Source organism: Podarcis cretensis (assembly GCF_951804945.1).
Source record: "Podarcis cretensis genome assembly, chromosome: 15".
Lineage (NCBI taxonomy): Eukaryota > Metazoa > Chordata > Lepidosauria > Squamata > Lacertidae > Podarcis > Podarcis cretensis.
In genome coordinates, this window is record NC_137185.1 from 44,410,529 (window position 1) to 44,437,560 (window position 27,032).

General features: G+C 46.0%; 1 protein-coding gene and 1 long non-coding RNA gene across 4 annotated transcripts in view; both read right to left on the minus strand.

Moving 5' to 3' along the window:
• Nucleotides 1-727: 727 nt before the first annotated feature.
• The window catches only part of BMP1 (bone morphogenetic protein 1), a 168,341-nt gene continuing 142,036 nt past the window's right edge, over nucleotides 728-27,032 (minus strand). For 2 of the 3 annotated variants that reach the window (XM_079954952.1, XM_079954953.1), the window contains exons 15-20: nucleotides 26,387-26,567; nucleotides 10,674-10,799; nucleotides 7,759-7,886; nucleotides 6,880-7,093; nucleotides 5,801-6,051; nucleotides 728-1,396 (exon numbers count right to left, since the gene is read on the minus strand). In XM_079954952.1, coding sequence (XP_079811078.1) covers nucleotides 1,262-1,396; nucleotides 5,801-6,051; nucleotides 6,880-7,093; nucleotides 7,759-7,886; nucleotides 10,674-10,799; nucleotides 26,387-26,567 — 1,035 coding nt within the window. In that variant the 3' untranslated portion in view covers nucleotides 728-1,261. Of the gene's footprint in view, nucleotides 1,397-5,800; nucleotides 6,052-6,879; nucleotides 7,094-7,758; nucleotides 7,887-10,673; nucleotides 10,800-11,642; nucleotides 12,069-26,386; nucleotides 26,568-27,032 lie in introns of those variants that run through there. The other variant, XM_079954954.1, reaches the window with a different exon arrangement.
• Nucleotides 18,630-26,377, minus strand: LOC307203981. Its single transcript, XR_013833415.1, has 2 exons — nucleotides 20,003-26,377; nucleotides 18,630-19,673 (listed from the first exon to the last, which is right to left on the minus strand). It is a non-coding gene; the product is annotated as an uncharacterized lncRNA (long non-coding RNA).

The following is a 27,032-nucleotide window of genomic DNA, read 5'->3' on the forward strand; positions in this document are numbered from 1 at the left end:
GGAGATACATTTACAGTCATCTAAAAGTAGCTTGGGCATTCATCCCCCCAAGATTCAGACAATGAATTCCACAGAAATTAGGTGAGTTGAAAGTACAGGCCCCCAAAAGAAACTGCAGCTAAGCTGATGCCTGAGCTGAGGACACTGAGAGTTCACGGCATCTATTTCCAGTGTCAGAGGAAGTAGGGCTCCAATCCCACTTGCACTTAGGTCCTGTTTCACTTGGCCACTGTGAGAAAAGGATGATGGACTAGATGGGTCTTTGGCCTAATCCAGGAGCACTCTTACTTATGTTCCCACTTGAGCAGGAAGTCAATGGCAGGAATAATGAACAGGAAACCAGAAGGGAAGGTGATCACTAGAGAAAAAACAAACCATCCCAATAGGAAAGTGCAGCTGGAATGGGGAAAAAGAAAGAAATGGCCAAAACCCCGTTTGAAACAGCTTCAGAAAGAGAGTTGCACAGAACCAGAACGAAAATGGAACCCATGAAAATAAAGATTCACACGGTAATTTCAGGAATTCTGGTTGTAGTACTTTCCCTTTTTGTAGGTCTCGACAAGTGGGGACTGCAAGTTCTGCTTTTATTCCAATTAAAAATTTAATTTAAAAATAAAAAAGTTAATGAAGGAGCAAGAAGTTTTCAATTTACATTTTTCTTGGTAATGGAATATTTTTTTTTTTAAATCTCAAATAGTAAACGTTTAAAGAGGCTGTTGTGCATCTCTTGAGAAGTACAAGAAAGAGTGTTTATTACATCATTACAACAGATAAGACAGCTTCTGCAAGCATGGCAGTCTCTCCACTGCATTTGGGTCTGTATAGTCAGACACTTTGCTGGTCAACCTGCTTTATAGAGTTTATAAAGGAAAATGTCCGCCATAGGTTGGATTTCCCAGCATTTAAATCATAACCTCCAGGACTGGGGGAGAGCCGTGCAGACAAAGAATCAAATTGTAAATGGAAGCTGTGAAGTGGTTAGTCCTGGAGACACTCTGCTCAAGAAACAAAGAGGCACAGAAACGGACATTTGTTTTTTAAATGAAAGGACTCCCCCCGAGACAAGTCTGTATGAGCAGCTGGCAGCACCTTTGCTTTTGCTTGAGTGTTTCACACTCTGAGGTGTATTGTGTTTTTCTCCTTCCAGTCTATTTGCATTTTCTCCAGAGTGTCTTTTTTCCTTTTTCTGCAGACAGTGGAGACCTGCCCCTCCAGTACTGGAAGGCCTGCTCTCCTTCGTAGGGTGTTGGGCGGCCAGAGATCACTTCCGTGTGTGCAGCGTGTCTTGGAACTTGGTACTGGTGTACCGCAGGTGGAAACCCTTCTTGTTAATGGTGTCATCTGAGTGGAATCTTACCATCACGGAGTCACCAGCAGAATAGACCTCTTCTGGAGGCTAGCAGGAAGGAAGGATCAAGAGAGAGAACAGGTAAGATGAACTGGGGAGACACGATTCCTTCTTAACCCTAAGAGGTAAGATCCTGCCTTCCTCAGGATAGGCAGGCTTATGTTCCATCCGTGCCCCCCAAAATCCAGTTTCTGTACCTTGAAAACCCAAATCTGTGCTTGAAATTAGGCAAGTCAAGCAGTGGTGGTTGAATTTGCATAGGAGGCCGAGCTGATTGGTGCCAGTAATTAAGCCTCTGCAAAGAGATGTTGGGGGGGGGGGCGTGACGGAGGGGGGCAAGGAAGCTCCTCCTTTCTCAGCACACTCCTGCTTTTGCCGTTATCCTGGCAAAGTATACTGAAGTGTTGCAAATACACTACTTTTCAATTTTGCTTGCCTTTCTATTTGGCCTCTCAGTTTCAAGTGCTGCCTAAGGTTGCACCAAGTGGTCTCACAAATGCATTATAATGGGAGAGGAAATGTGTTATAGTAAAATTGCTGGTGAACAAGGGCTGGGGATTTCCATGCAGCCATAAATATACCTGAGTGACCTTGAGCCCATCACTATCTCCCAGCCTAAGCTTCCTCACAGGGTTATTGTGAAGACAGGAAGGAACCATATTTTCTACCATGAGCTTTTTGGACGATGGGAAGAATAAAAATGTAATAGTTAGATGGATAGATAAGTGTTTGAAAAGAGGGGAAACTGTCTTTGCTACATTACTTAAAGTCTGTAAGGGATGTAAGTGAAGTACAGTGGTACCTCGGGTTACAGACGCTTCAGGTTATGCGTTTTCGGGTTGTGCACTGCACCGAACCCGCAAGTACTGGAATGGGTTACCTCTGGGTTTTGGTGCTCGCGCATGTGCAGAAATGCTAAGTAGCACTCTGCGCATGTGCAGAAGCACCAAATCGCAACCCGCACATGCGCAGACGTGGCCCTGCGGGTTGTGAACGTTGCGAGTTGCGAATGTGCCTCCTGCACGGATCACGTTCGCAACCTGAGGTTCCACTGTACCCATGACATGTACCCATGATGATGCAGCAGAAATTTCAGGCTACTGAAATATGGTGCAAAGCTTACCATATTTTTCGCTCCATAGGACGCACTTTTTCCCTCTTAAAAACTAAGGGGGGCGGGGAGTCTGTGCGTCCTATGGAGCGAATGCGGGGGGAGGCAGGCAGGAAAAGCCACCAAGAGCCGCACACAAGCTTCGCACGGCTCTTGTGGGCTTTTCCCCAGGAGGGAGAAGGGACTGACGTGGCCAGTCAGTCCTTCTCCCTCCTCGTAGAAAAGCCCGCAGGAGCCGCACGCTCCTTAAAGGGTGCACGGCTCCTGTGGGCTTTTGCGGGAGGTGGGGGAATTGCCATAGCCGCGTGCAGCCTCTCCAGCCAGGAGAGGCTGTGCAAGGCTAAAGAAGCCAAGACAGCCAGCGGGATCCATCCCACTGGCTGCCTTGGCTTCCTCTTTAGCCTTGCGCAGCCTCTCCAGAGCGGGATGGATCGCGCTCGCTGCCTTGGCTTCTTTAGCCACGCTGGAGAGGTTTAGCTCCCAGCTAGAGAGGTTGTGCAGCTATGGCAGAAGCCAAGACAACCAGCGGGATGGATCCCGCTCACTGTCTTGGCTTCTTTGCTCTTTGGGGCTGGGGGGGAAACCCGGGCTTCCCCCGCAGCCCCGATAAGCTCTAGGAGAAGCGGACAGGCTGTGCGCATAATATTTTTTTCTTGATTTCCCCCTCTAAAAACTAGGTGCGTCTTGTGGTCCGGTGCGTCCTATAGAGGGAAAAATACGGTAATATGCAATCCTATGCATGTCTACTCAGAAGTAAACCCCAGTGAGTTCAATGGAGCTTACAACCAGATAAGCAGGCATCTAGTTACAGCCTTAAATGCTTAATTATGGTATCTATCCTAACAGGGTTTAATCAATCTAGACTGGCTGCAGTAGTGTTTTTAGATTTCTATTTTATTCCAATTGCATTTACAGTGGTACCTCAGGTTAAGAACTTACCGTATATTTCGCACCATAGGACGCACCGGACAATAGGACGCACCTTGTTTTAGAGGGGGGAGAACAAGAAAAAAAAAATCTCTCCCTCTCTGCCCAGCGCCCCTTCAGCGAAGCGGCAGGAGGCGCTGCGCAAAGAGGGGGAGAATTTCCCCCCTCTTGTTTTCCCGTTCTAAAACAAGGTGCCGTTCAGGCGGCTACCTTGGAAGCCTGGAGAGCAAGAGGGGTCGGTGTGCACCGACCCCTCTCACTCTCCAGGCTTCAGGTTCCTTTCGACCTGCTCTTTGGGGCTGGCGGGGGAAGCCCACCACCAGCCCCAAAGAGCAGGTCAGGGAGCAGCGGAAAGGCGCAGCGGAGAGGCTGCTGCCATAGTCGCGCGTCACCTCTCCAGCTGGGAAAGGGTCGCTGGGCTATGGCTTCTTTGGCCCCTCACGCGCTCTCCCAGCTGGAGAGGTGACGCACGGCTAAAGAGGCTCATGCCATAGTCGTGCGTCACCTCTCCAGCTGGGAGAGGGTCGCGGGGCTATGGCTTCTTTAGCCCCTCACGCGCTCTCCCAGCTGGAGAGGTGACGCGCGGCTATAGAGAATCCTGCCATAGCCGGGCGTCACCTCTCCAGCCGGGAGAGGGTCGCGGGGGGCATCTTTTGCCCCGCGCGCGCTTTCCCGGCTGGAGAGGTGACGCGCGGTTATAGAGGATCCTGCCATAGCCGTGCGTCACCTCTCCAGCTGGGAGAGGGTCGCGGGGCTATGGCGTCTTCGCTCCATAGGACGCACACACATTTCCCCTTCATTTTTGAAGGGGAAAAAGTGCGTCCTATAGAGCGAAAAATACGGTAATTCGTTTTGGAAGTCCGTTCTTAACCTGAAACTGTTCTTAACCTGAAGCACCACTTTAGCTAATGGGGCCTCCTGCCACACCGCCAGAGCATGATTTCTGTTCTCATCCTCAGCAAAGTTCTTAACCCGAGGTACTATTTCTGTAACCTGAAGCGTCTGTAACCTGAGGTACCACTGTATTGGGCTTCATTGGATCCAAATATTCCAGCAAGGGTTGGAGTAGAAAAGGATATGGAGTCAGGCTCAGGTTGTATGGCAAATCAGTCAGGAGAAAGAAGTCCACAAAAGAGGAGTTAAGTTCTCTTCCGTGCCCCCATATTATTCGGTGCTTCCTGCTTATGCAACAATGTTAAAATATGTTTACAATGGTACCTCGGGTTACATATGCTTCAGGTTACATACGCTTCAGGTTACAGACTCTGCTAACCCAGAAATAGTACCTCGAGTTAAGAACTTTGTTTCAGGATGAGAACAGAAATCGTGCTCTGGCAGTGCGACATCAGCAGGAGGCCCCATTAACTAAAGTGGTGCTTCAGGTTAAGAACAGTTTCAGGTTAAGAACAGACCTCCAGAACTTACTAAGTTCTTAACCCGAGGTACCACTGTAATTATCTCTATTTTAGCAACATTCTCAACAGGGCTCATGCAAAACATTTCTGTTGCCTGAGGTCAAAGAGAAGAGGTCACCCTGTCCTACTCTATGAACTGCCAGCTGATCAGACTGGCCCTTGAACCTGGCTCTCCCACGGCCCCTGAGGGCAGCCGGCTGGCCAGGTGGCACACACAGTGGGGGCCTCCCGCCCTGGCTGCTGCTGCTGCTCCTTGCCCCCCCCCATTACCTGCCACCTGAGGCAGCTGCCTCACTGTCTGCCTTATGATGCTTAATGGGATTTTAAAAGTGGGTTTTTAAAAAAATTAACATTATAGCATTACAGTGTTATAGCACTGAACCTCTCTTTCATGAAAAGAAAAGAAGGCTAACTGGATTGTCTTTTTTTACTGCTAATTAAAAGAGTGATAAAAAAATGAACCAGGCATAAATGTCAGCTATTGCAATGGTTATAAATGAGCTGTGATAGGGTCATATGCTCATTATGCCTACATAAATGAAAGCAACCCTTCTTTTCAAAAACCTGCAACAGTAGCACTGAAGGCATTTATTCCTTCTTCTGGAAAAGAAAGGTGGAAGAGCCACAGGGAAGAGGCACACTGTCACTGGCAGGGTCACCTGGCCGTGTGGATGAGCCGTTACAAGTGCATCCTGGGGCTCTTGGGAAGGTAAATTTTGTGCTGTTTTCATGCGGACGAAGAAACAATGGACAGCCTACAGAATTACAGTCTTGCCCCTGGACACCATAACAAAGTTAGAAACGGTTTGCCCAAGTTCTAAAGATAAGCAATTCACCAGAGTCACTTCTATCTTATTATATAGATATGCATTCTGCTCCTGTCCCAATTTTATCATCTAAGTGCTTTGTGCCATCTTTGTTTTGTGTTTCCACCAGAGAGAGACTCCTGGAACAGTTGCACAAGAAGAGAGCAACAGGGGTACTAAGCAAGTAGCTCACCCCAGAGCCGCAGTAGCGTCCCAAACGGGGGGCTGTCCCGTCATAGCCATCAAACAGCTCCATGTAGTCATAGCCACAGTCTGCCTCTTCCTCAATCTCAAATGTCTGGAAGATGAGCTCCACCCCATAGCCTTCTTCAGCCACAATCACCCATTCGCACTCCGAGCCTCCAGGGTAGTTGTTGTCTCCAAACTGGGCATGAGAATAGAGATCCTTGGTTTTTACTTCAGCTCGCATCTGGCCTCCACATTCTAGAAATAAGAACAAACACACAGTGGAATTCTTGGTTGTCCCAAAAGAAAGTGCACCCTTCACACAGTGAGTGAAGCAGACAAGATGAGTCATTTGCTAGCCAACAGAAATCCCACCCCACTCTTCTAGACAGCTGGATTTGGCTAGACAACCCTTACCTGGGATCTCAGAAGCTGCCTTCTGTCCACCTAGTCTAGTGTTTTAAGTTCAGTTTGGCAGTGGTTCTCCAGAGTCCTGAGTAAAGTCTTCCTCATCACCTGCTTCTTGAACCTTTCTTTCCTAAACTCACCGTACCAGGATTTGAACTCGGGACCTTCTGCATCTAAGCATGTGCTCTATCGCTGAGCTATTCTCTGTCCACCAGGGCACTGACAAATGGTTCCCCATGGCACGCGCTCACCAGGGAAGCGTTGAAATAAAGGCGTTTGGTCATCTTTAAACATTCCTGGGGGACTGGAGAGAGGGAAAGTGAGATGTTTAAGGTGCGCCCACTTACACAGTAGGGCAGGGATGGTTCCCTTCTATCTCCTATATGTGAATTACTGTTTTTTGACCAGAAAACCCTGGTGGATGAACCTTTTGTGATGGGATTATCTGATGCATCAGCTTCTTTTATAAGGCCTTCATAGCTACTATTCTGGTTTCCAGGGCTATTTTTCCAGCAGGAACTCACAGGTACTCAGTTCCTGCCCCTCTCAGGTGAGTGCCATTGCCATTCTAAGAGAACGAGGGAGGAGCTCATGATGAGTTCCGGCACCTCTTTTTCTAGAAAAACAGCACTGCTTAAGACCACCCATCTTTGGCAATGAACCAGTGCTGGGTGTTACCTGATGTGTAGGTTGCCTCAAAGCCTTTTCTTTGGACGGAGTTATCTGAAAAGAACCTGAGGAACATCCTGTTGCTAGAAGAGATAATGGGGTCTGGTTCTTTAGACCCACAAAACCGGCCCAGGACAGGAGCTTTGGCGTCTTTCCCATTGTAAACTTCCAGGTGATCATAAGTGCATTCTTGGTGGCCTTCGATATCCAGCTCCCGGATGGTCTGAAATAGGAAACTTGCTTACAAAAACAGTGGGCGGCAAAGTGCACCGCTTGGCTTTACTGAAGGACTGCTCTGCGGAGGGGATGGTGGCCACAGGCCACATCAGACTGCCTGGCCTCACACGACAAAACATTGCTTTGTCATACAGACATTCATTCATTCATACCCCCTTGCCTTGGCGGTTTCCAACTGGAAACCCAGATCATGACTCTCAAGGCTTAGTATTGATACTACGGCTGCCAGGTGCTGAATCCCAAGAAGCTTCAGGTGCTGACTTTGGTGAGCCAGCTCACCTGGAGGACTAAAGTTTTTAGTTTTATGTTTGTATGTTTTATTTCACATGTGCATTGCTTTTCACTGAAAGCAGCCCAGAGACATTTGTATTATGGAGTGGCATACAAATAACAAAGATTGTCGTCTCCCAGAGGTGATGTTTCAGGGTTCTTGTTTTTTTTAATCATCAGCAAAGAACCACCCTTCCTTCCACAAAAATTCTGCGAAAACAACCTGTTGTTATTTATGGTAAGGGACTCCCCACCTGACCCCTTATTTGCCCGCCTCTGTTCCTGGTGAGTTAAGAGGACTGCCAGTCTAAATGCAGTTTGAAACCCTGTTGATCTATGCCTTGTTTTTCCTTCTAACACTCTTCTCTCCTGCTCAGTTACCAGTTTGACACGGTGTCCTGGCGTAGTTGTTATTGCCCAGGTGCATTCCTTCTTGCTTGGGTATTTATCAGGCCAGTTTGGGCTGGTGATGGTTGCAGTGATGGAAGTCATCTTGTGATCACAGCCAGCTGTAAGAAGTGGGACTCAGTAAACAGACAGATGCCATGAAGTCTACTTTCCAATTCCATTCCATCTTTCTTTATCCACCACATACAAGGTCACTACAGACAGTTGTTGATGAAATGGCCACAGAGAAAATAGGAAGGACCCTTACTAATCTATCAGAATATTTCTCTGTCTAGTCTTGTATTGCCTATACCAGACAGGCAGCAGCTGTTTTAGGCAGAGGTTTTTCCCTTTCAGCTAATCTCTTTCCTTTTAACTGAGGTTAGCAGGGACTGTACCTGCAACCTTCTGTATGAAAAGCTTGTGCTCTAAACCATGGAGATTTTCGGCCTCCCTGGGAATTAGATATAATGTTATGGATAGTCCAATGGGCACATTAACACTGCCTAAAATATTATATAGCATTTTAAACATGCAAAGTACATTTAACTTCTGTCTTTGCCCCTCCACAATCCTGTGGAATAGGTCACAGTCTATCCCCACTTAGGGCCAAGAACTGAGCAGGGTAATTCATACCCCCATTGCTAAAGTCTACCAAGTCTCTCCCCTCAGCAACACCCACCCATAGCTCCTCCACCCGGCTTCATTCTAGTTCCACCCATTAACCCATCAGCCATGATAAATAAATTGAATGCTTGCGTTTATAGGTAGCGTACCTCTGAAGATCATATCATAGAATCATAGAATCACAGAATCATAGAATCATAGAGTTGGAAGAGACCACAAGGGCCATCGAGTCGAACCCCCTGCCAAGCAGGAAACACCATCAGAGCACTCCTGACATATGGTTGTCAAGCCTCTGCTTAAAGACCTCCAAAGAAATAGAAATGCAACATATGCAAGGGCATATGTTAGTTTCCCATGGCGTTTGGCTGGAAACAAGAGTGCTGGACTTGCCCAAGGCCACAGACAGGAGCACAGGGAAAAGGTGGGGAGTCTGAGCCACAATGTGCTATCCATTTCCCTTCAGTTAATTTACACCCCACCACAAAGAAACCTGCCCAAACAAATTCCCTTTGAATTTACCTGCTAAATACTCACTTCCCACCCAGATTCCACCACAATCAATTCTTCTGCTTTTCTCTCACTCATTTCTCCTCTGCTCATCCTCCCCTAAATAAAGCTCTTCCTGGTCTCATTCATGCCTGCCCAGAACTCTCCTTAGATGCCACCAAGGTTGTAACAGCAGATGGATCCTCTGTTCCCCACCCTCTAGGTTTCTTGGGGAGAAAGTGCAACTGTTGTCCTGGAAGAACACACTTGATGAGCCAGTCCAGCCTGCAGCCACTATGCTACCCCACCAAGCTCCTCCAAAGTAGCAAATTGTTAAAAAACACATGTTTGCATTAATGCTACTGCCAGAGCACCAGAAACCACCAAACAATCCAGTATTGAGATCCATGGAGTTTTCCCCCTTGAGATGACAGTTCAGGGGCAGCTTCTTCCATAAAGAGCACAGCATGATGAACCACACCGAAGGGACAATGGCCTACCCACCCCTGTGAATCTACAGCACAAAACAGATCTGATTCTTGATCTTCCAAATCTAGTCTGGGACCTTCTCTGCTGAACCCCAATAACTTTCAAGTGAGAGCAAGCACAGTACATTTGCCAGACTAGTTCTTCAGCAAGCAGTGAAACAATCAAGCCTGGGATCTGGGATCTGTGTAACAGTACATTGCATTAAAGCAGGGTAGGAGAACAGGATCCAACCCATGGGCCAAATATTGACCTCCCTAACCCTCTGCAGGCCATTTTTATGAGTGGATGCAGACTCCCTCCTGCCAATCACCCAATGTCACAATGGCAAAACAAAAAATACTTATTGGCGGACACAGCTGGGGTTGCATCTACAAAGGAGGAGCATTTGCACTGCGGATTCTTGGGCTTGCTGCAAGTGCAGATCCCAGCCAGCCTGCTGTAGGTGCCCATCAGCTGTTGGCTGCCTACAGGAAGTCCGCTGGGATGTGCTGTGCTACCAAGTTCCTGAAGTGGAACTCCCTTGTGCAGCTAATTGGGGCAGGCTTGCTGCCAGCACCAATAAGTAAACTGGCCCTGAGAAGAAGCACTTTTAAGGCTTCAAATTGTTCCACAGCAGCCGCATTTTCACCTGCCCCACATCTGATATCACATATGACATCAGAGGTGGGACACATGGGTGCCTCACAGGGGGAAATTGTGACCTATGCTTTAGGGCCTCTTGACGTGTGCAGGCTACAAGTTCCCCACCCCTACATTCAAAGCAAGGATGGGGAATCTGTGAAATTCCAGATGTTGTTCCTGCTCCCACTCCCATCAGCCAGCAGGACCAGGGTTCAGGGGACCTGTAGTCCAACATCATCTGCAAAGCCACAGGCTCTCTACCCCGGCATTAAATACTATTACAAAAACCTGACCCTGGCCCCATATCTTCCCTTGCCCCATGGACACCCCTAGTTCCATGGGAGGCAGGGGGCTGCCCTATGCCCTTGCTTCATCTAGCCCAGTCTTGCCTATTCTTAACTGGCAGCAACTCTCCCGCTTCTTAGGCAGAAAAATGTCTTTCCTACCCCCTGCTCCCTCTTCCTGGGGATGCGGCCAGGGATTGAAACTGGGGTCCTCTGTATTGCAAAACATGTTAAGAAAGTGGTCAATAGCTGGCACGTATTACACAGGTGGAGGGCATCTATCTTGCATTGCTGGACCCAACCAATCTTTTATGCCTTTGGATTTTCAGACAAGGATTTTGGCATTGGCACTGGGAGATCCACAAGGGGGACCCTTTTCACCAAGAAAACCATGTAACGCACCTTCTTTGCAGTCATGCTTGTTGTCGTGCAGCACAAAGCCGCTGCGGCACTGGCACTCGTAGCTGCCAAAAGTGTTCAGGCACTCGTGCTGGCATCCACCATTATCCTTCGAGCATTCATCTTTGTCTAGGAAAGAAGCGTCACTTGCTTAGCAGCTGCCCCCTGCTGACCAACACAGTTATTGTAGACAAAGTGGCATCTAGATCAGCTGAATTAATTTGAAAACTGGCAACTTCCAGTGTCAGTGAGCCCATGGCATGATTTCAGCAAGATTAAGTCCTTCATAAATTCTATGGTTTACCACACGATTTGAGTCCTCCCTGAACAAGGGAGAACAAAACACAATGACACTTTGGGCCAGTTTATGCAATCAGCAGAATAAAACAGTAGAGCTATTCCTGGGCGGTAGCAGTCCTCAAGTAATGGAAGTTTGAAGGCCCCCTCCCAATGAAGCAGCATGTCAAGAGCAGTTTTGTCTCGCCTTCTCCCAGAGAAATGTGCAGAAAGGGGCCTTCAGGAACTGCCTATAGTTGTCCATAGTCCAACAAAAGCTTTTCCACTTGAGTCTGCTGACTGAATAAACTGGACTTTTCATGCCACTGCTTGCCTCTTCCTTGGTTTATGTTAGGCTAGGTTAGTGACTGTTCTTCCGACGGGGCCATTTGACTCCAGCACCTCCCCCGCCCGTTCTCAGAATGCAGAAAGAAACTACCAAAGCACCAAGCTACTCTGATGCTCAGCAGCACCCAGATTGGCAGGACAGCCCCTCATTAAGTCTCTCAGCAGCACAAATCAGGATTCCACAGTATGTGAACAGTAAAATGGATGGTGCCAGAGCCCATAATCCTAGCCAAGACTACCCTCTATGTACGGATGATGCTACACAGCACATAACAAATGGGCATAACCATTACCTGCTTACTGAACAGATGAGCAAGAAGAAAAACAGACACATGGACAACAAGGAGATGCAGGAAAGAGACCAGGACATGGTGTCCCTCTTTACTTATCAATGGAAAATGTCACAGACACAATAAAAAGGCAAAAACAAGGTCAGCTGGTCAATGACAAACCAGAGAAATCGAAAAACAACAACGAATGTTAAAAGCACCAGCAATCAGTTCAGTCAAGAAAGGATTTGGGGAGTTCTGTTGGGGCAATGAATAGGGCTGTTTTCTTGATGGCAAAACCTCCAAGGTTAGGGTAGAACAAAGGAGGGGGGTTCTCCCTGTCTTGGGGAATATGAGGAATACTGATGAACCCATTCCTTTGGAGGTGCTGTGGGGTTCCTGAGAAACAAATGGAAGGGCAGCCAAGTTCAGTATGGGGCTTGTGTGCGCTTCTTCAGGCGAAATTTCAAGCCTGGAGGACGCATTTTCGGTAGCTGGTTCTTTTCTGAAATGAGAGAGGGAGAAAAGATGAGAGGAAGTACAAGGGAATGGGCTGAGGTGGGGAAAAATAATGTTACTTTTAAATAATCAGTTGGAGGGGCATGCAGTGAGAGGCCATACTCTTACAGTGCATACCACAAACAGCCAAATTAAGAAGCAGCTAAGATACAGAGAGGGACACAGCTACAGGAAAGAGAGAGACTGCATCAAGAAGAGGCACTGCTGTCTGGTTGAAGGCAGAGGGGTCTAATAAGCTGATTCAGCCTAAAGCACAGTTCCAGGACCTTCAGCCGAGCTTCAAGTGATGGCTATCAATGCAACTTTGGTGTACTTGTTTGCAGTAGAGACAAGGTTGAGACCTGGGAAGGATGCTACCACAGCTCAAGAAACATCCTTGGAAGATGTTCAAGATCCTACCCTGTTAAATCAGCAGAAATTCTGGGTATGCCGAACTGTGGCATCCTAATTTAACAGCACAAAGAGAACTGAGATTTCCAGGGCCCAAAATCAAAGCCCCCCAAAATGGCTCACTGCCAGATTGCAGGAAGCAGCATTGGCAGGAGGCTCAGGAAGGTGCAAGCCAGAGGAGGATTGCTGATGCTCCATAAAGGAGAAATGTAATGTACCTGCACGTTTTTTCCCTTTGGGGCAAACAGCAGTTTGAATTTGGGTTATGAAAAGAGTGCTGTGGGAAGGGTTAAAAATACCTCTCCCCCACTTGATTTGGCTTCCCTACCCTGCTTAGAACTAAAACAAAAAAAGAGCAAGAACTTAAAAGCCAAAATGTTGGTTACAGATGTGCTGCTAGAACTCTGGCATGGCAAGCAAATTAAGCAAGCCAGTTGCAACTGCCTCCCTTTCTCTCTCTGCTTTCAGGCAACCTTTGGTCTCAAGCAGGCAGAGGGCTGGGACAATTTGGCCGCTCACACCAATACTGTCCACTTAGTTGTCGTGTTCTGTGCCTTCCCACTTTTCTTGCCTGGTACTCTGATCCAATGCATCTCCGGTGTATACACATTCACACCATCCTCTCGTTTTTCTCAGAGAAAGAGATATATATAATCCCTTTTTTTCTTGGGCAGTTCTGCTGCTGCGTCTTTGGCAGGTGGGCCCTTTGCATGCACCCCGGTGTGGGGAGAGGCCAGAAGACCTAATGTTCCTCTTTAAAGAGGAATTTGCTTCCTCACTAGGAAAGCTGGAAGTGATTACTCCCTCTGGGCTCCAACTGCACCAGCTTTCCTCATGACACATCCCAGGAAAAGAGTTGATGCAGCCTAATTGCTCCTTTACCTGTTTCTGATTTGGAATAGGGTCTACTGGAACTCTGCAACTTCTTACATCAGAAGGCCATCCATGGAGATGTCTAACTTGAAATGACACTGACCTGGCAGTGTTTGAACCTCTGGTATAGTAAAGAACACAAGGTGGCACTTGCGTACCTTTAAACCTTAAACTGTGCACACAGATCCCAGAGCACTAAAGCACACAAGCCTAAGCCTGAGGTTGTGTGCATTTCTGAATCACAAACACAAAAGCTCTAACAAAACAGATACAACAAACAACAATTTAAGCAGAGCTGCATTATGCTAACATGTAATGGCCTCTGACTCTAAGGGCTGTTTGGATACCTGTTGACAAATATCACTGTTTTACATCTGCCTAAATAATAATAATTTTATTATTTATACCCCACCCATCTGGCTAGGTTTCCCCAGCCACTCTGGGCTGCTTTCAACAGAACATTGAAAACAGAATAAAACCTCAAACATTAAAAACTTCCCTAAACAGGGCTGCCTTCAGATGTCTTCTAAAAGTCGGATAGTTGTTTATTTCTTTGACATCTGATGGGAGGGCGTTCCACAGGGCGGGCGCCACTACTGAGAAGGCCCTCTGCCTGGTTCCCTGTAACCTCCCTTCTTGCAGTGAGGGAACAGCCAGAAGGCCCTCGGTGCTAGACCTCAGTGTCCAGGCTGAATGATGGGGGTGAAGATGCTCCTTCAGGTATACAGGACCGAGGCTGTTTAGGGCTTTAAAGGTCAGCACCAACACTTTGAATTGTGCTCGGAAACATACTGGGAGCCAATGTAGGTCTTTAAGGACTGGTGTAATATGGTCTCGGCTGCCACTCCCAGTTACCAGTCTATTTTTTTTAAAAAATAATAATATTTATTACTTTTAAATCTTACCAAAAAAAAAGAAGAAAAGAAGAAGAAAAGAAAAAAGAGAAGAAAAAAGGCAAAAGAAATACAATACAATACAATATACAATGCACAACACAACATTAACACATTAAACTAAACATAAAAAAATTAAAAAACATACATCATGCCGTTTCAATGCCCTATCTTTCATTCCCTCGTTTCATCGACCTCCTCTCACCTCCCTTTTTGTATTCCACTTCTATTAATTATTTCAGCAATTCCTTTCCCTCTTTCTCTATTTTCTGTCATATAATTAACTTAACTTATTTTAACCTTATCTTCCATTAATACCATAATACTTATTTATACTTAACTCCTTATAACATTTCTACTAAAGCCATATAATTTCATTCCAACATTTTTCTAACACTCATTAATTTTACAATATTTCTATAAATAAACTTTAAACTTTTTCCAATCTTCTTCCACCGTCTCTTCTCCCTGGTCTCGGATTCTGCCAGTCCTTTCCGTCTATTCCATATGGTCCATCTACCTGTGATCTTCTGTCCGAGGCTCTTAACTCTTTTCCAAGTCCCTTCTGCAGATCTTCTTCATATTTACACATGCACTTTACTTTGTCTTCTGTTGATCTTGTTCTTAATTTCCTTCCTTTGATGCCGAGGAGTAGATCTCGGGGAGGCTCCAACCTAGCAATATTTTTATTCTTTCTCGACAGGTCAGCCAAATCTCCGTAATTAGCACTAAAGTCCAAAAGATGTTTCAGGACGTGTTTCAAAATCCCTCCAAAACTGAAAGTCCCCACAACTCCAATCTCCTCCTGGCCCAAGTCCAAATCCCAAAAGTCAGTACAACCCTGCATGAGGGAATCTATCCAACTTTCCTTCTCAAATCCAAGCAGGGTTCCAATCCTCAAAATCTGACTTTCTCTAAATTCAGTCATAGAAGGCAACAACTTATATTCATCAAATTGCCTCTGTAAGACTGGGACTCTCTCCACTTGTATTACTTTAGGTTCAACAACAACTTTCTCCCTTGCCTTCTCAACAATTTGCCATGTCAAAGTAGATTCCTGAAACAATTCCTGAATAGTTTCTGTATAGATGTTCACTTTTTGTCCCAAATCAGTCACTTTTTGTCCCAAATTGTCAATTTTGATAGTCATCACATCTGTCTTCTTATGAAGCTGTTCCAATGAGGCACTTATCTTGCATAATGCAATCACTAAGACTTCTTCTGTCGACATTCTTACCAATCCAAGGTCAATCCCTGGTTCTCACAGTTTTTTATCTCTGCAGCTGATAATCCCCCCCAGCTCCACTCCTGTAACAGTTTCAAACGCTCCCTCTAGAGGGAAACAATTTCTATTTGTATCAATCCTTTTAAACACTGTTCAAGCAACAAAATTAGTTTCAATTTTTGGTTAGTTTTACTCCTTTTTAAACAAAGAAGGAAACAATGGAAACAATATATTTCTCTTATTTTGCTATCTGTCCACATACGTTTTATTCACAGTCAATGAACTTTCCCAAAACGTCAGTCTTACTAGCAGCCCTTTTCCAGGTTCGAAGCGTTGGTAATTTATCTTTCTTCGCTCTCTTTCCTGCAGGCTTACATGATCCAGAATTTCCCTCCCTTCTCCTGCTTTCAAGGGGGGGGGGGTTTAATAATTTTAACTGATGGAGGTTTAATCCTTTACAGAAGACTTTCCAAGTCTTTAGCTTGCAGCCTCTTTGCTTCAGTCTATTTACAAAAGGGGAAGGCGGACTTCCTGTTTTAAACCTCCCTGTTTCGGTGCCAAATTAAGACGTTTAAAAATCCAATTTTCCGTTCTACTCACGGGTAGTTTTTTTAAGATCAAATTGTCCACAGGAAAAAGTCAGCGCTCTCCGACAACTGCTATGCGGCTTCACTCCGTGAAAGAAGCAGTCAATTCGAAGCACTGCGCCACTCACCCCACGTCGCTCCAGATCCCCAAAACCAGGTTTCCCCGCGAGTAGGGGAGGCGCAAAAGGTGCCAGCCGAATCCCACGTTCACAGGCTTCTCCCGCCTGTGATTTTTTGTGGGTCCCCGCCTTGGCCGTGGCGGCCAGACCCTAATTTCCACGAAGCAAATTCCTCCCGATCAGAGGAATTCAGCCATTGCTGGAGGCGCCAACCCGGAAGTCCCACTCCCAGTCACCAGTCTAGCTGCCGCATTCTGGATTAGTTGTACACAGTTTCTGGGTCACCTTCAAAGGTAGCCCCACATAGAGCGCATTTCAGTAGTCCAAGCGGGAGATAACTAAAGCATGCACCACTCTGGTGACACAGTCTCCAGGCAGGGATGGTTTCAGCCTGCGTACCAGATGGTGCTGGTAAACAGCTGCCCTGGACACAGAATTGACCTGTGCCTCCATGGACAGCTGTGAGTCCTAAATGAATCTCAGGCTGTGCACCTGGTCCTTCAGGGGCACGGTTGCCCCATTCAGGATCAGGGAGTCCCCCATACCGCTTTATCCCTACCCGAAGGAGTCTCAAAGCGGCTAACAATCTCCTTTCCCTTCCTCCCCCACAACAAACACTCTGTGCGGTGAGTGGGGCTGAGAGACTTCAGGAAGTGTGACTGGCCCAAGGTCACCCAGCAGCTGCATGTGGAGGAGTGGGGAAGCAAACCCGGTTCCCCAGATTACGAGTCTACCACTCTTAACCACTACACCACACACCACAAGACTTCATTTTGAATCATCAGAGAAGCACCAGGAGCTGAAACACCAAGTAGTTTTTTTCCTGCATTCCCTACAAGGTTTTGCTACACCAGAGTCCTAGAGAGCTTGAGGAGAACATTAAAATGGCTTATAGGGAGCTATTCTTCAGTTACTCTAGGTTGTTTGAGCTACATCACTAGGACAAGTGACAAATAATGGGGCTTGAGACAGTTTTGGACAAGGAATCCAACAGAGGTTTCATCCTGCTGCTGGGCACCTGAAGATGTGCTACTGTGACCTGTGTGAGAAGAGACAGAAGGGCAGGAATTGGTTTATAGCTTTGCAAGTCTTGCATCTTTGGTCTTTGTAGAAGCAAGAAAAAAATGTACCGTACTTCCCTATTTACATTTTCTGCACATTCAGCATAAATATTTGTTGTCAAGGTGGCTAACAATTATAGATAAAATATAGCGCAAGGCAGGGGTGCCAGGTATAGGGGGTGCAAGGGCTTCAGTCCCCTCAATAATTTGAGGCAGGGGCCCCAGCCCCACCAATATGAAGGGGGGCTGTCACCCCCCACCGCCGCCAGGAGCCCTCCATGCATCCTTGCCCCCTCCTGGCACTTGTCGTGGGGAGAAGAAGGCCCAGCATGGAACCCAGCTCTGCACTCCCCATTCTCCCCCCGGCGTGCGAGCACGTGTCACATGATGCACCCCTCCAATGTGGGGAGCAAGTAGGCACCCTGGGGCAAGGCATGCTGAAAAGATGAAACCCTTATATATAGTTGGAAGAGATAAAAACCAAGAGAATCTTAAAATGTATATTTTAACATGAAATCAAAGCTAACCAATGTCTGGGGTTTGTTGAGCTTAAATGATGGTTCTGAGCTAATGTTAAAAAGCTGCCTATATATTTAAATATGTATACTGATGTACTTATACGATATATGAACGTGATTTTGTGTAATTTTCTTTATGGTTATTACAAGCAAGCAAGCAAGCAAGCAAATAAATAAATAAAAGCAAAGACAAAAACTGCAAAATGAAAAACAACAGCTAAAACTGTAGCAGGTTTTGAGTGTTATTGATTTTCCACGTAGTTTCTGCTGCTGGCATTTACCTTTCTGCTTAAAGATCCCTCTTTTATCCCAAAGTGAGAGATGGAGCTGCATTTAATCTATTATTGTCACTCTGTCTCCTCTCCTTCTTTCCTGACGGTTTCACACAAGTGGCTTTAACTAGTTCTTGATTCAATCTTTTTTTTTTTGTCATCTGACTATAAACCTACATCACCCAGAATGCTCAGCTGCCTTCCATATGCCTCTCCTCTGCTTTGTCTTCTGCCTGAACAATGGCCAAGCCCAACAGAGTTTAAGTATTGCATATAAAAAGAGTTGTTGTCTTCTTGCTCCCTCATGCCTCTCACCTCTCCCTCTTCCTTTTCTTTCTAAAAAAGCAAAAACAGAAAATGCTGACTGTTCCCCTTGCACCACCTGTGCGTGCCCTGGTTGTGTGCTATGAATGACCCACCAGCTGAAAGTCAAAGCTGCAAGCCACAGGCCCTGTTCACAGGAGCCCAGGGATCCAGAAAGCACCTAGCAGAGGAACACGCCCCCCAGGCAGTGCTTAAAGGAATCTCTTTCTTCATGCAGAGAACTGTTGCAGAGCTCACCCAACATAGTAAGTGATAATAAGAATAAGAATTAAAAAAAAGTATGACTATTATATTTTATATTAGACTGATACCTTTTAGGTTTAACTTTGCAAGTTTTCGAGCTACACAGAACTTGTGAGGCAGGAAAAGGCTGATGTTCACCAATGGCTTTTGTTATCTTCAAAAGGCATTGCTCAGCTCTAACAACACTTCAACAAACAAAGTCTGCATGTTACTTGCACTCCTGATGTGGTGGCAAAATGCACATCCAGAGCAATACCCGGAAGACAAGGATGCCCATTGAAGGGGCTTTGCACAACTCTCCCTTGTTGCCCATTTTCTGCCTCACTGGAGTCTGCAAATGGCAGCATGAATGGGGTGCAGCTTGTGGAGACTGCTGTCCATCAAGCAATGGCTTTTCCCAACTGCTTTGCCCCCCCCCCCCCCCCGCCGCCTGAGGAGCCCCTCCCAGACCACGACTGGGAGCACAGCAGAAGCCACTAGGGAGAGAGAAGAGGAGTTCAGGGATATTTCTTTAAAAAATAATTCAGTTGTGTGTGCTTGTTTCTCAGTTTGATCCTCTTACATGGTGTTGTATGTTTTGTGGTATTTTATGCATTGTGACTTGACATTATTTTTTATTGATTATTGTTTAGTAATTCTTTATTGTAACGGAGAAGTGTAAACTGTTTAATTCTTATTTGCTGATATTTAATTATACTGTTTACTACTACATTTTAATGGATCAATGCTTTGCCCCAATATTAATGAATATTGCTTTATTTTATATGTTGTTTATTTTAAAGCTATTGTGACTTTTTTGCATTTGGTCAGATTGTTATTAGGTGTGTGAACATTGCTGTCTATTTTGTTGTTTCTTCAGCTTGTAAACTGCCTTGTGAATAGTAACAGAGTAAGGCGGTATACAAATTTAAAGTGAAATGAAAAAAATGACTGAATGTCTGTCGGAACCAAGTAGTGGGGATACAGATATGCTCTAAGCACACTGCCCAGCAGGGACCTGGTAATCCAAGATTTATGTTCAACAAGGTTCCAGATGAACTCTGAGATATCCCCGCTGCACTGAACATTGCCACTTCTCAGTTCAGGCTACAGTGGTGCCCCGCAAGACGAACGCCTCGCAAGACGGAAAACCCGCTAGACGAAAGGGTTTTCCCTTTTGGAGGCGCTTCGCAAAACGAATTTCCCTATGGGCTTGCTTCGCAAGACAAAAATGTCTTGCGAGTTCCTGCGGGGTTTTTTCCCTCCCCCCCCCTTTTCCTAAGCCCTAAGCCGCTTATCAGCTGATCCGCTAAATGCTGCTAAACCGCTAATAGCTCTAATCCGCTAAGCTGTCAATGGGCTTGCTTCGCAAGACGAAAACACCGCTATACGAAGAGCCTCACGGAATGGATTAATTTCGTCTTGCGAGGCACCACTGTACTTCCCAGGTTGTTGTAAAGCAAAACATTGCTTTGAGCTCCTTGGCAGAAGACAAAAGCCACAACTTAACAATAGTTAATCATGTTCGTTGATGTTCTGGTGATGAGCTGGCAGTACTGTGACACACAATCTGATGAGAACGGGATAAAATCTGTAATTGTAACCAGTTTTGCTTTCTCTAGACAATCTGCATGGCCCGATTGTTCTGATTGGGATCACTTTGAAGGCAGATTGCAGGGGCTATGGCATGATGGCACAGGCCTGGTGGGCAAAGGTTTCCCAGGACTACTTTATCGTTGTAATTTTTGCTTTAGAATTCAGTGCTACTCAGAAGCTTGCACATTCCTTTACCAGCAGATCTTGAGTCAGTAACAAATACCTCCAACATTCATTTTGTGTTTCATTTGCAAGGCCTGTTAGGGACATGATAGTACACACATTAAGAAGGCTAAAAACATTCATCTTAACAGTGTCAAAAGTTCCTATATATAAACAGTCAATAAGGCCTCTGCTCAGGTGAGTTCCCTTGAACCATAAGGAAGAGGAAGATAACAAGGTACTCACCCTGCTGCCTCTGAAGTCTTGTTGGCTGGGTTTTATTCTGGGATGGTTCCTGGCTTCTTGATTGCTGGGTGACTCCTGGATACCTTACATGCCTTGCTTTTGTTTTTAAAAAAGTAATTCAAACATACCATACCCCAAAACCAACTCAAATGACTTTTGATCTAGTTGAATGTTCCCCAGCTAACAGCAAGAGAGCACCCTTCACAAACAAAGTGGCCAAGCCATCTTCTTTAGAAGCTGGGCTCATCTGATGCCATACGTGGAGGCTGCAGAATGCCTTGCCCAGAACTGGGGGGGGGGGGTATTTCTAAGGTGGGGTGGCAAACAGGGTGCACTGATAGGGACCGGAATCCAGGAGAGGGAAGAAGGAAGCACAAACCTTTCATTGGCTTTCACCTGACTTTTATAGACGTAGAGTTGGAATGAGACAATTTTTTTTTACCACACCTGACATTTGGTAAACTTCCTTTTATCAGTTGGGAGGTACAAAGAAACCAAATGGTTACATACACTCTGTACTAAATTACCACTTGGTAAATGTTTGTGTGGCTCTACCCAGATTTAGGGAATAGCACATACATGCACATGGTTAAGCCCATCTTACTTCACGCATGACTTAAAGAATACATCCAACTTCTGTTATAGAGACAAGCACAGTCTTGAAAAGGATTGCTCCCCAGAACCAAATCCTTTGCAGCAAATAACCAGGTACCTAGGTACTGGCATAATGATGCAAAAGCAAACCCTTCACGATCAACCACCCTCAAGGCTTTCACAGAAGAACAAAAGCTGCAGATATCCTCAAAGGTTTATCCAGGAATTAAACAATGATAATTTAATAAGATAATTTAAACTGATGAAGTTATTGCCTAGACTTTGATCCCACCCAAGGGCTCTGCTTAATGCTCATCAGGTGATGTGGAGAGGCCTTATAGCCAGCGAGGTTCCTTTGAGCCCTGACTGGGAGCATCATTCCAAGGCCTTGGGAAGAAATCTCTCATAGCCCTGCTGGCTGAGACCTTGTTGGCCAAAGACTCCAGAACTGAACCTGGGACTTCCTGCATGCAAAACAGGTCATCTCCCATGGCGGGGGGGGGGGGGGGGAGTGCATTGGTCCATCTGCATACATAGAGGCCTTTAATAAGCCGTTGAGAGTTTCTGCAGCTTTTGTTTCCCTGCCATCTCTTTCCTGTGACATTGCTGAAGCTTTTGCTGATTATGCCAGCTGGAGCGGCCTGCTTTTGAAAGTGTCAAGATAAAAGTTGCTCAGAAACCAGAGAATTTTGTCGCACTGACATGAAAGTAACAAGACAACATGGAACACAAGACAACATAAGCAGGTAATGGTTTCCCCACATCCTCTGCCTTCTCTGAGCCAGCAGTGGTCTGGCTACATTCTACATTCTCCTCTAGAATCTCTGTGTGTATTGGGGGGGGGGGTCTTGCCCCATCTTATATGCTGCATACATCAGACAGATCATTCCTGCAAAAAGGCAAACAATCTTCAGGATGGATTGACAACAATGCCTAACTAGTCCAGAAAAAGAGGTGTTGGCTCCCCACTGCCTATCCTATATCAGGGTTTGTCAAAGCAAGTGCAGAAACAGAGAAGCTGCCATCAAGCAGAGCAAAAGCCACGTTGCCTTGGGATGTGGTCAGAAGAAGGGCGTGCAACCCCACAGCCAAGTGTGTCATAGCTGAGAGTGGAGTTGGTAAAAGGTCAAGCAGAGCACAGTGTGCAGAGCACACAGACAGCATAGGACAGGCAGGAAAAGCAGTGAACTTGCAGAGTTCATACGCCTGGTGAGTGTTAAAATTGAAAAGAGCAATGCTAGAGGATGCAGTGCCTTAAAGAAGGCAAGTTGGCTCAATGTGAAAATGGAAAGCTCTGTCTGTCATTCAAGAAATGACCAACTTTGGATTTGGCTCCAAGTCAATGCTGAAATGAAGAGCAGCATTTAGGTCAGGGCTTCCCATTGTGGAATTTGTGCCTTCTAGGGATCAGGAGAGTACAAGCTGGAGAAGGCACCAGATGGAACCCGATGGATGTGGCAGATAAAGGGCTTTTCTACACTTCTTCACTTTTCTACACCCAGATGGAGCAAAGGGCAGCTCAGGTTTCCTCAGGAATGATTTCTGCTCGGATTTAGAGCTAAAGAGCAGCTCTTCCCTGGGAAAGGGCAGGTGAAGGGAAAACTGCTTGGACCCGAGCTTTCTCAGCATTGGACAAGTGGAAGCAGGGACGAGCCCTAAGACGCCCAAGCAGTTCCTGGCTTTGTGGGACGTGCGCAGCAAGGGAAGCCAACTGGGTTTCCAGTGAGAAATGGTGCTAGAATGATCCTGAGGGGACCGACGAAGAGCTTGGCCACAAACCATGACAAAGCTGTGATCGAGAGAGGCTTGGCCTTGACTGCAGTTGCAGCAGACAACCAGCTCTTTCCCCAGCGTGCCTATTTAAGACGTATGTAAAATCAAGTAGAACAATACCAGCTTCTGTAAGGTCAGGGCAGCTGACCATCTGCATCTGGCAAAGCTTCTTGCTGGCTGCACTTCTCTCTCACACACTTCATAGGAAGGCAGTTGCACTGGGTTGTATTCAGTGCTAGCCCTGCTCAGCACAGACCCATGGAAGTTAATGGACATGACTAACTTAGATTAATTAATGGCAATGGGTCTGCTCTGAGCAGAATGAGCACTGAATATGGTCCTGTCAGACTTATCTCAAAGTCACTCTGTTCAGGATTAGGATACTGAACTCACATCTGACTGTTCCCATTTTACATAGACTGGCATCATGCATCTAGTTATACTCACATCCCTAGAATCAGATTGCCCCTATGGAATCTATGGGAATTTTAAAAAGCTCAGCTGAGCACAACTGTAGCTACTGCTTGCATCTCCCATTAACTAGCAACTCACATAGCTAACAAGGATGGCTCACGATAAATGCTTAGAAAGGGAAACAGATGCCTAAATTATGTCATCTGAAGTGGCTCTTTAATCTGATGTAATTAAGTGCACATCAGATAGCCAGAAGTCAATTTTAGCAAAAACAATGCAATTTATTAAGAAACACTTCACTCCAAATAAGAAAACATATTTGAAGAATAGCTGTCAGAAGCTGCAGACTGACAAGAAAGCAAGTATCACCAATAAATCTCTCCCTCACCACCAATTCCTTTTCAAGGCAATGTTTTCCTCAAAACACTGTGCCAGAGTTTGTCAGTCATAAAGTCCTGCAAATGGCTTAGTTTCTGTACCTGACAAATGCATTTTGTTTGAGAAGCAGAATATCCTAAATGTCCTTGCTAGTTGCAGACTGCATAAAGATGAGCAAAAATATAGACAGGGACATAAATTCAGCAGTGGTACAAGTATCGTGAGAAAATTAGGGCTTTTTTAACCAAATTCCATTTTGGAGGCTACATCTGTTTCAAGAGAATTTTTATTAAATACCAGCATAAAAGGCAGTATCTGAGTTCAGGGGACTTTAAAAAGGGCTGCACTTGGCAGTATCAGCCCTGGGAATTACAAGGTATTCCCTCAACTTCTCTCCCCCCCCCCCCACAACTCTGCTCTTTTCCTGCTTTATACTGTAATTTAACCACTTTGCAAGGGCTTTCACAGATAAAAGCAGCAAGTGGTGTTATTTTATACACATTAGCTCAGTCTTTGTAGCAACATATGATGTCAATGGGCCATCCATAGGATTGAGGCTAAGGCTAATTGTCTTCAGGCCAAGACAAAAACACACATTTTCACACACATGAGAGAACATCTGGATGGGCTTTTCAAAAGCCAAACTACATGTGACGTTAAATGCATCTTTGTGTCCAAGGCGCTGTATTTTACAAATTCAATTTGCATTGGGCACATGGGGGGGGGGCTGATAAATTAAGGGGCTAAGAGCAGGCATGGAGGGGGAGTTTAACTGCTTCCTCCCCTGTTGTGGACCTGAAGAAAATTCTTCCTCTGAACCTGCTATTTGCACGAGCAGAAAATCCCCCATCAGCACCACAAAGGGTGTTTCCTGCAAAGCAAATTCTGCTGAATTTCCATTCATGTCAATGGGGACTGAAATGTATGGTCCCAGCAGTTTAATGTGAGATGACACAGGCTGGGATCGTGTGGGTGCCCGATTACACTTGGTATGAATGAGGAGCAATTAAGAAAGGAAAGAGCCCGACCACAGTGGTGGCCTCTCCTCTGCATGTAACCATTATAGAAAGACTAGCACAAGAAGCCTCAATGAGGCCGAACGAGAGCAGGTGCAGGATGCAGGAGAACATGAGCCCAGCCTGCTCTTGGTGGCAAGTCTTCTTTAGGTCTGCCCCAAGTGTGAAGGAAACTACAGGTGTGCTGGCAATTATAACCTTCTCCAGGTATTATACGCATATGGAATATGCACGCAGGAAAGAGCACTCCAACCTCCACACTCCCCCCCATCCGGTCACCTCCATGAGTTAGGTGGGTCATTTGGCAGGGGTGCTCCAGTTATGGGATGCCCAGAGCCTACATGAATAACCTTTCTGCATTGGGCGAAGACCTTTTCATTCATTCTCCCAGACCTTTTAGAACTATGTTTCCCCCCATGGAACAGATTACTTCTGCATCTGGATTTAAAATGCTGTTGTGTTGCTTGTGCTGGTTTTCAGGCTGAAGTCTGAAGTGATGGCTTTCAATGTTTTCAATGTATATTGCCTGACTCTGTGTGAACTGCCCCAGGGGACATTGTTGATTTGGCAGTCAGCAGATGTTTTAAAGGAAGAACTAAATAGGCTCCTGCATGATGTAGAACCATAGACAATCAGGATTCCACACCATTTGGGAGCCTAAATGAGCACAGGATGCCCTCCCCATAGATGGGTGATACAGGGGCAGATCCCATACATGCATCCCCACTCACATGCTCTAATTCCTTGTGGGTAGAAGGTCTGAGAAGAGGTTATACCACTGGGGCTGCATGAAAAATGAGGAACATGAATTCAGCAATTTTGCTTTCTCTTGCTCTGAAGGGAGCTTCTGACAACAAGATTCCTGCAAGAATCAATCTCCTCTGTAAAGAGGAGCAGAAATCATGGCTACTGTTAGACACAGGAGACATGGCTCCATAGTCAAACAGACTCACCTGCTGCACAGGACAAGGGAATAGCACCTCACATGACGCTAACAGGGCTTCAGCAACCATGGGTGCCTACGGAAACCAGTAGACCTTTTAATTACTGGGAGTATAGCAGTCATGGTATTCTGACTGACAACTTACTGGGTATGTTAACTCCCTCCTAATTCAATGCTCTGGAAGTATACAAGCAAAGAAGAGGAACAGCACCATCTGGCCATGTCTACGCAGTGCCCAAGAGAGAAGGAAAAAATGGAATCAGGATGGTTAGGCAAGACTCATGTTTGTGTGCCTGAAAAGAAGTTGAATACCTCACCGTGTAGACAGAATACTTTGCTGGTTTAAAATACAGATTTCTGAAATGTGGAGTTCTTAAGGGACTCAGTATGCATTGGGGGTGGGTCATCCTATCCTCAGCTGGTGCAAAGTGGAACATTAAGTCTCCTAGGACCAAGGAAGATTCACACCAGTTCAAGAGTGGGGGGTGAACACTATTCCTGGTGAGTTCCTTCCAGGGGGGTCTGCCAACAGAGCTAAGTGCAGAGCAATCCTTTAAAGAACCCCAGAGTGCTCCTGTGGGGAGAGATCAGGGACTGCACCCTCTAAGCACAGGTAAGTGTATAAAAGGGGTTAGTTGCTGGAATGAGGGGAAGCAGCCAAAAAATATCCATGCCTTGGGTGCACCAAGCGGCTCTACCTGAGAAGAAATGAGCTTTGAAACCCTTCTTGGAGACAGTGTTGTCGGACTTGAACTCAATGCGCATGTTGTTGTACTGGGAGGTGATCACATCAGGCTTTTCCGCCCCACAAAACTTGCCGTGTAGTTTGGCCTCAGAAGTGAGGCCGCTGCGCACTTCTACAAAGTCATACTTGCAGACCTGCGGGAAAGGCAGAAACAGGTGATTCCCTAGAGTTACGGAAGGTGGGCGAGAGGCCAGAGGAAAGAGTCTGCGGATCTTCTATGCAGCCCACAGTATTTTGACACCTGAGGTTAAAATATGCTCCCTCCAGCCCCAAGCACAGAAAGACAGCCTTTGAGGTCCATGCGCCATCTTCCCTTGGTACAGGGATGTTTTACATTGTTTAGGGGTGGAAGGATGAGAAGGGCTCCCCCCTTGTGCATTTATATCTGTAGAGAACAAAAGGACACAACAATATTTTCTTAATAAGAATCTAAGAAGACCCCTGGCTGCATCCGGGTCAGAATCCTGTTTTCCACTGATAGCTAGATTCTTCTGGGCAGCTCACCAATAGGGCATGAGGACAGCAGACCTTCCATGCGATTGCACCCCTGGCAGTTGACATTCTGTGTTTCCTTTCTCTGAACAAGGAGGTTCACGTAA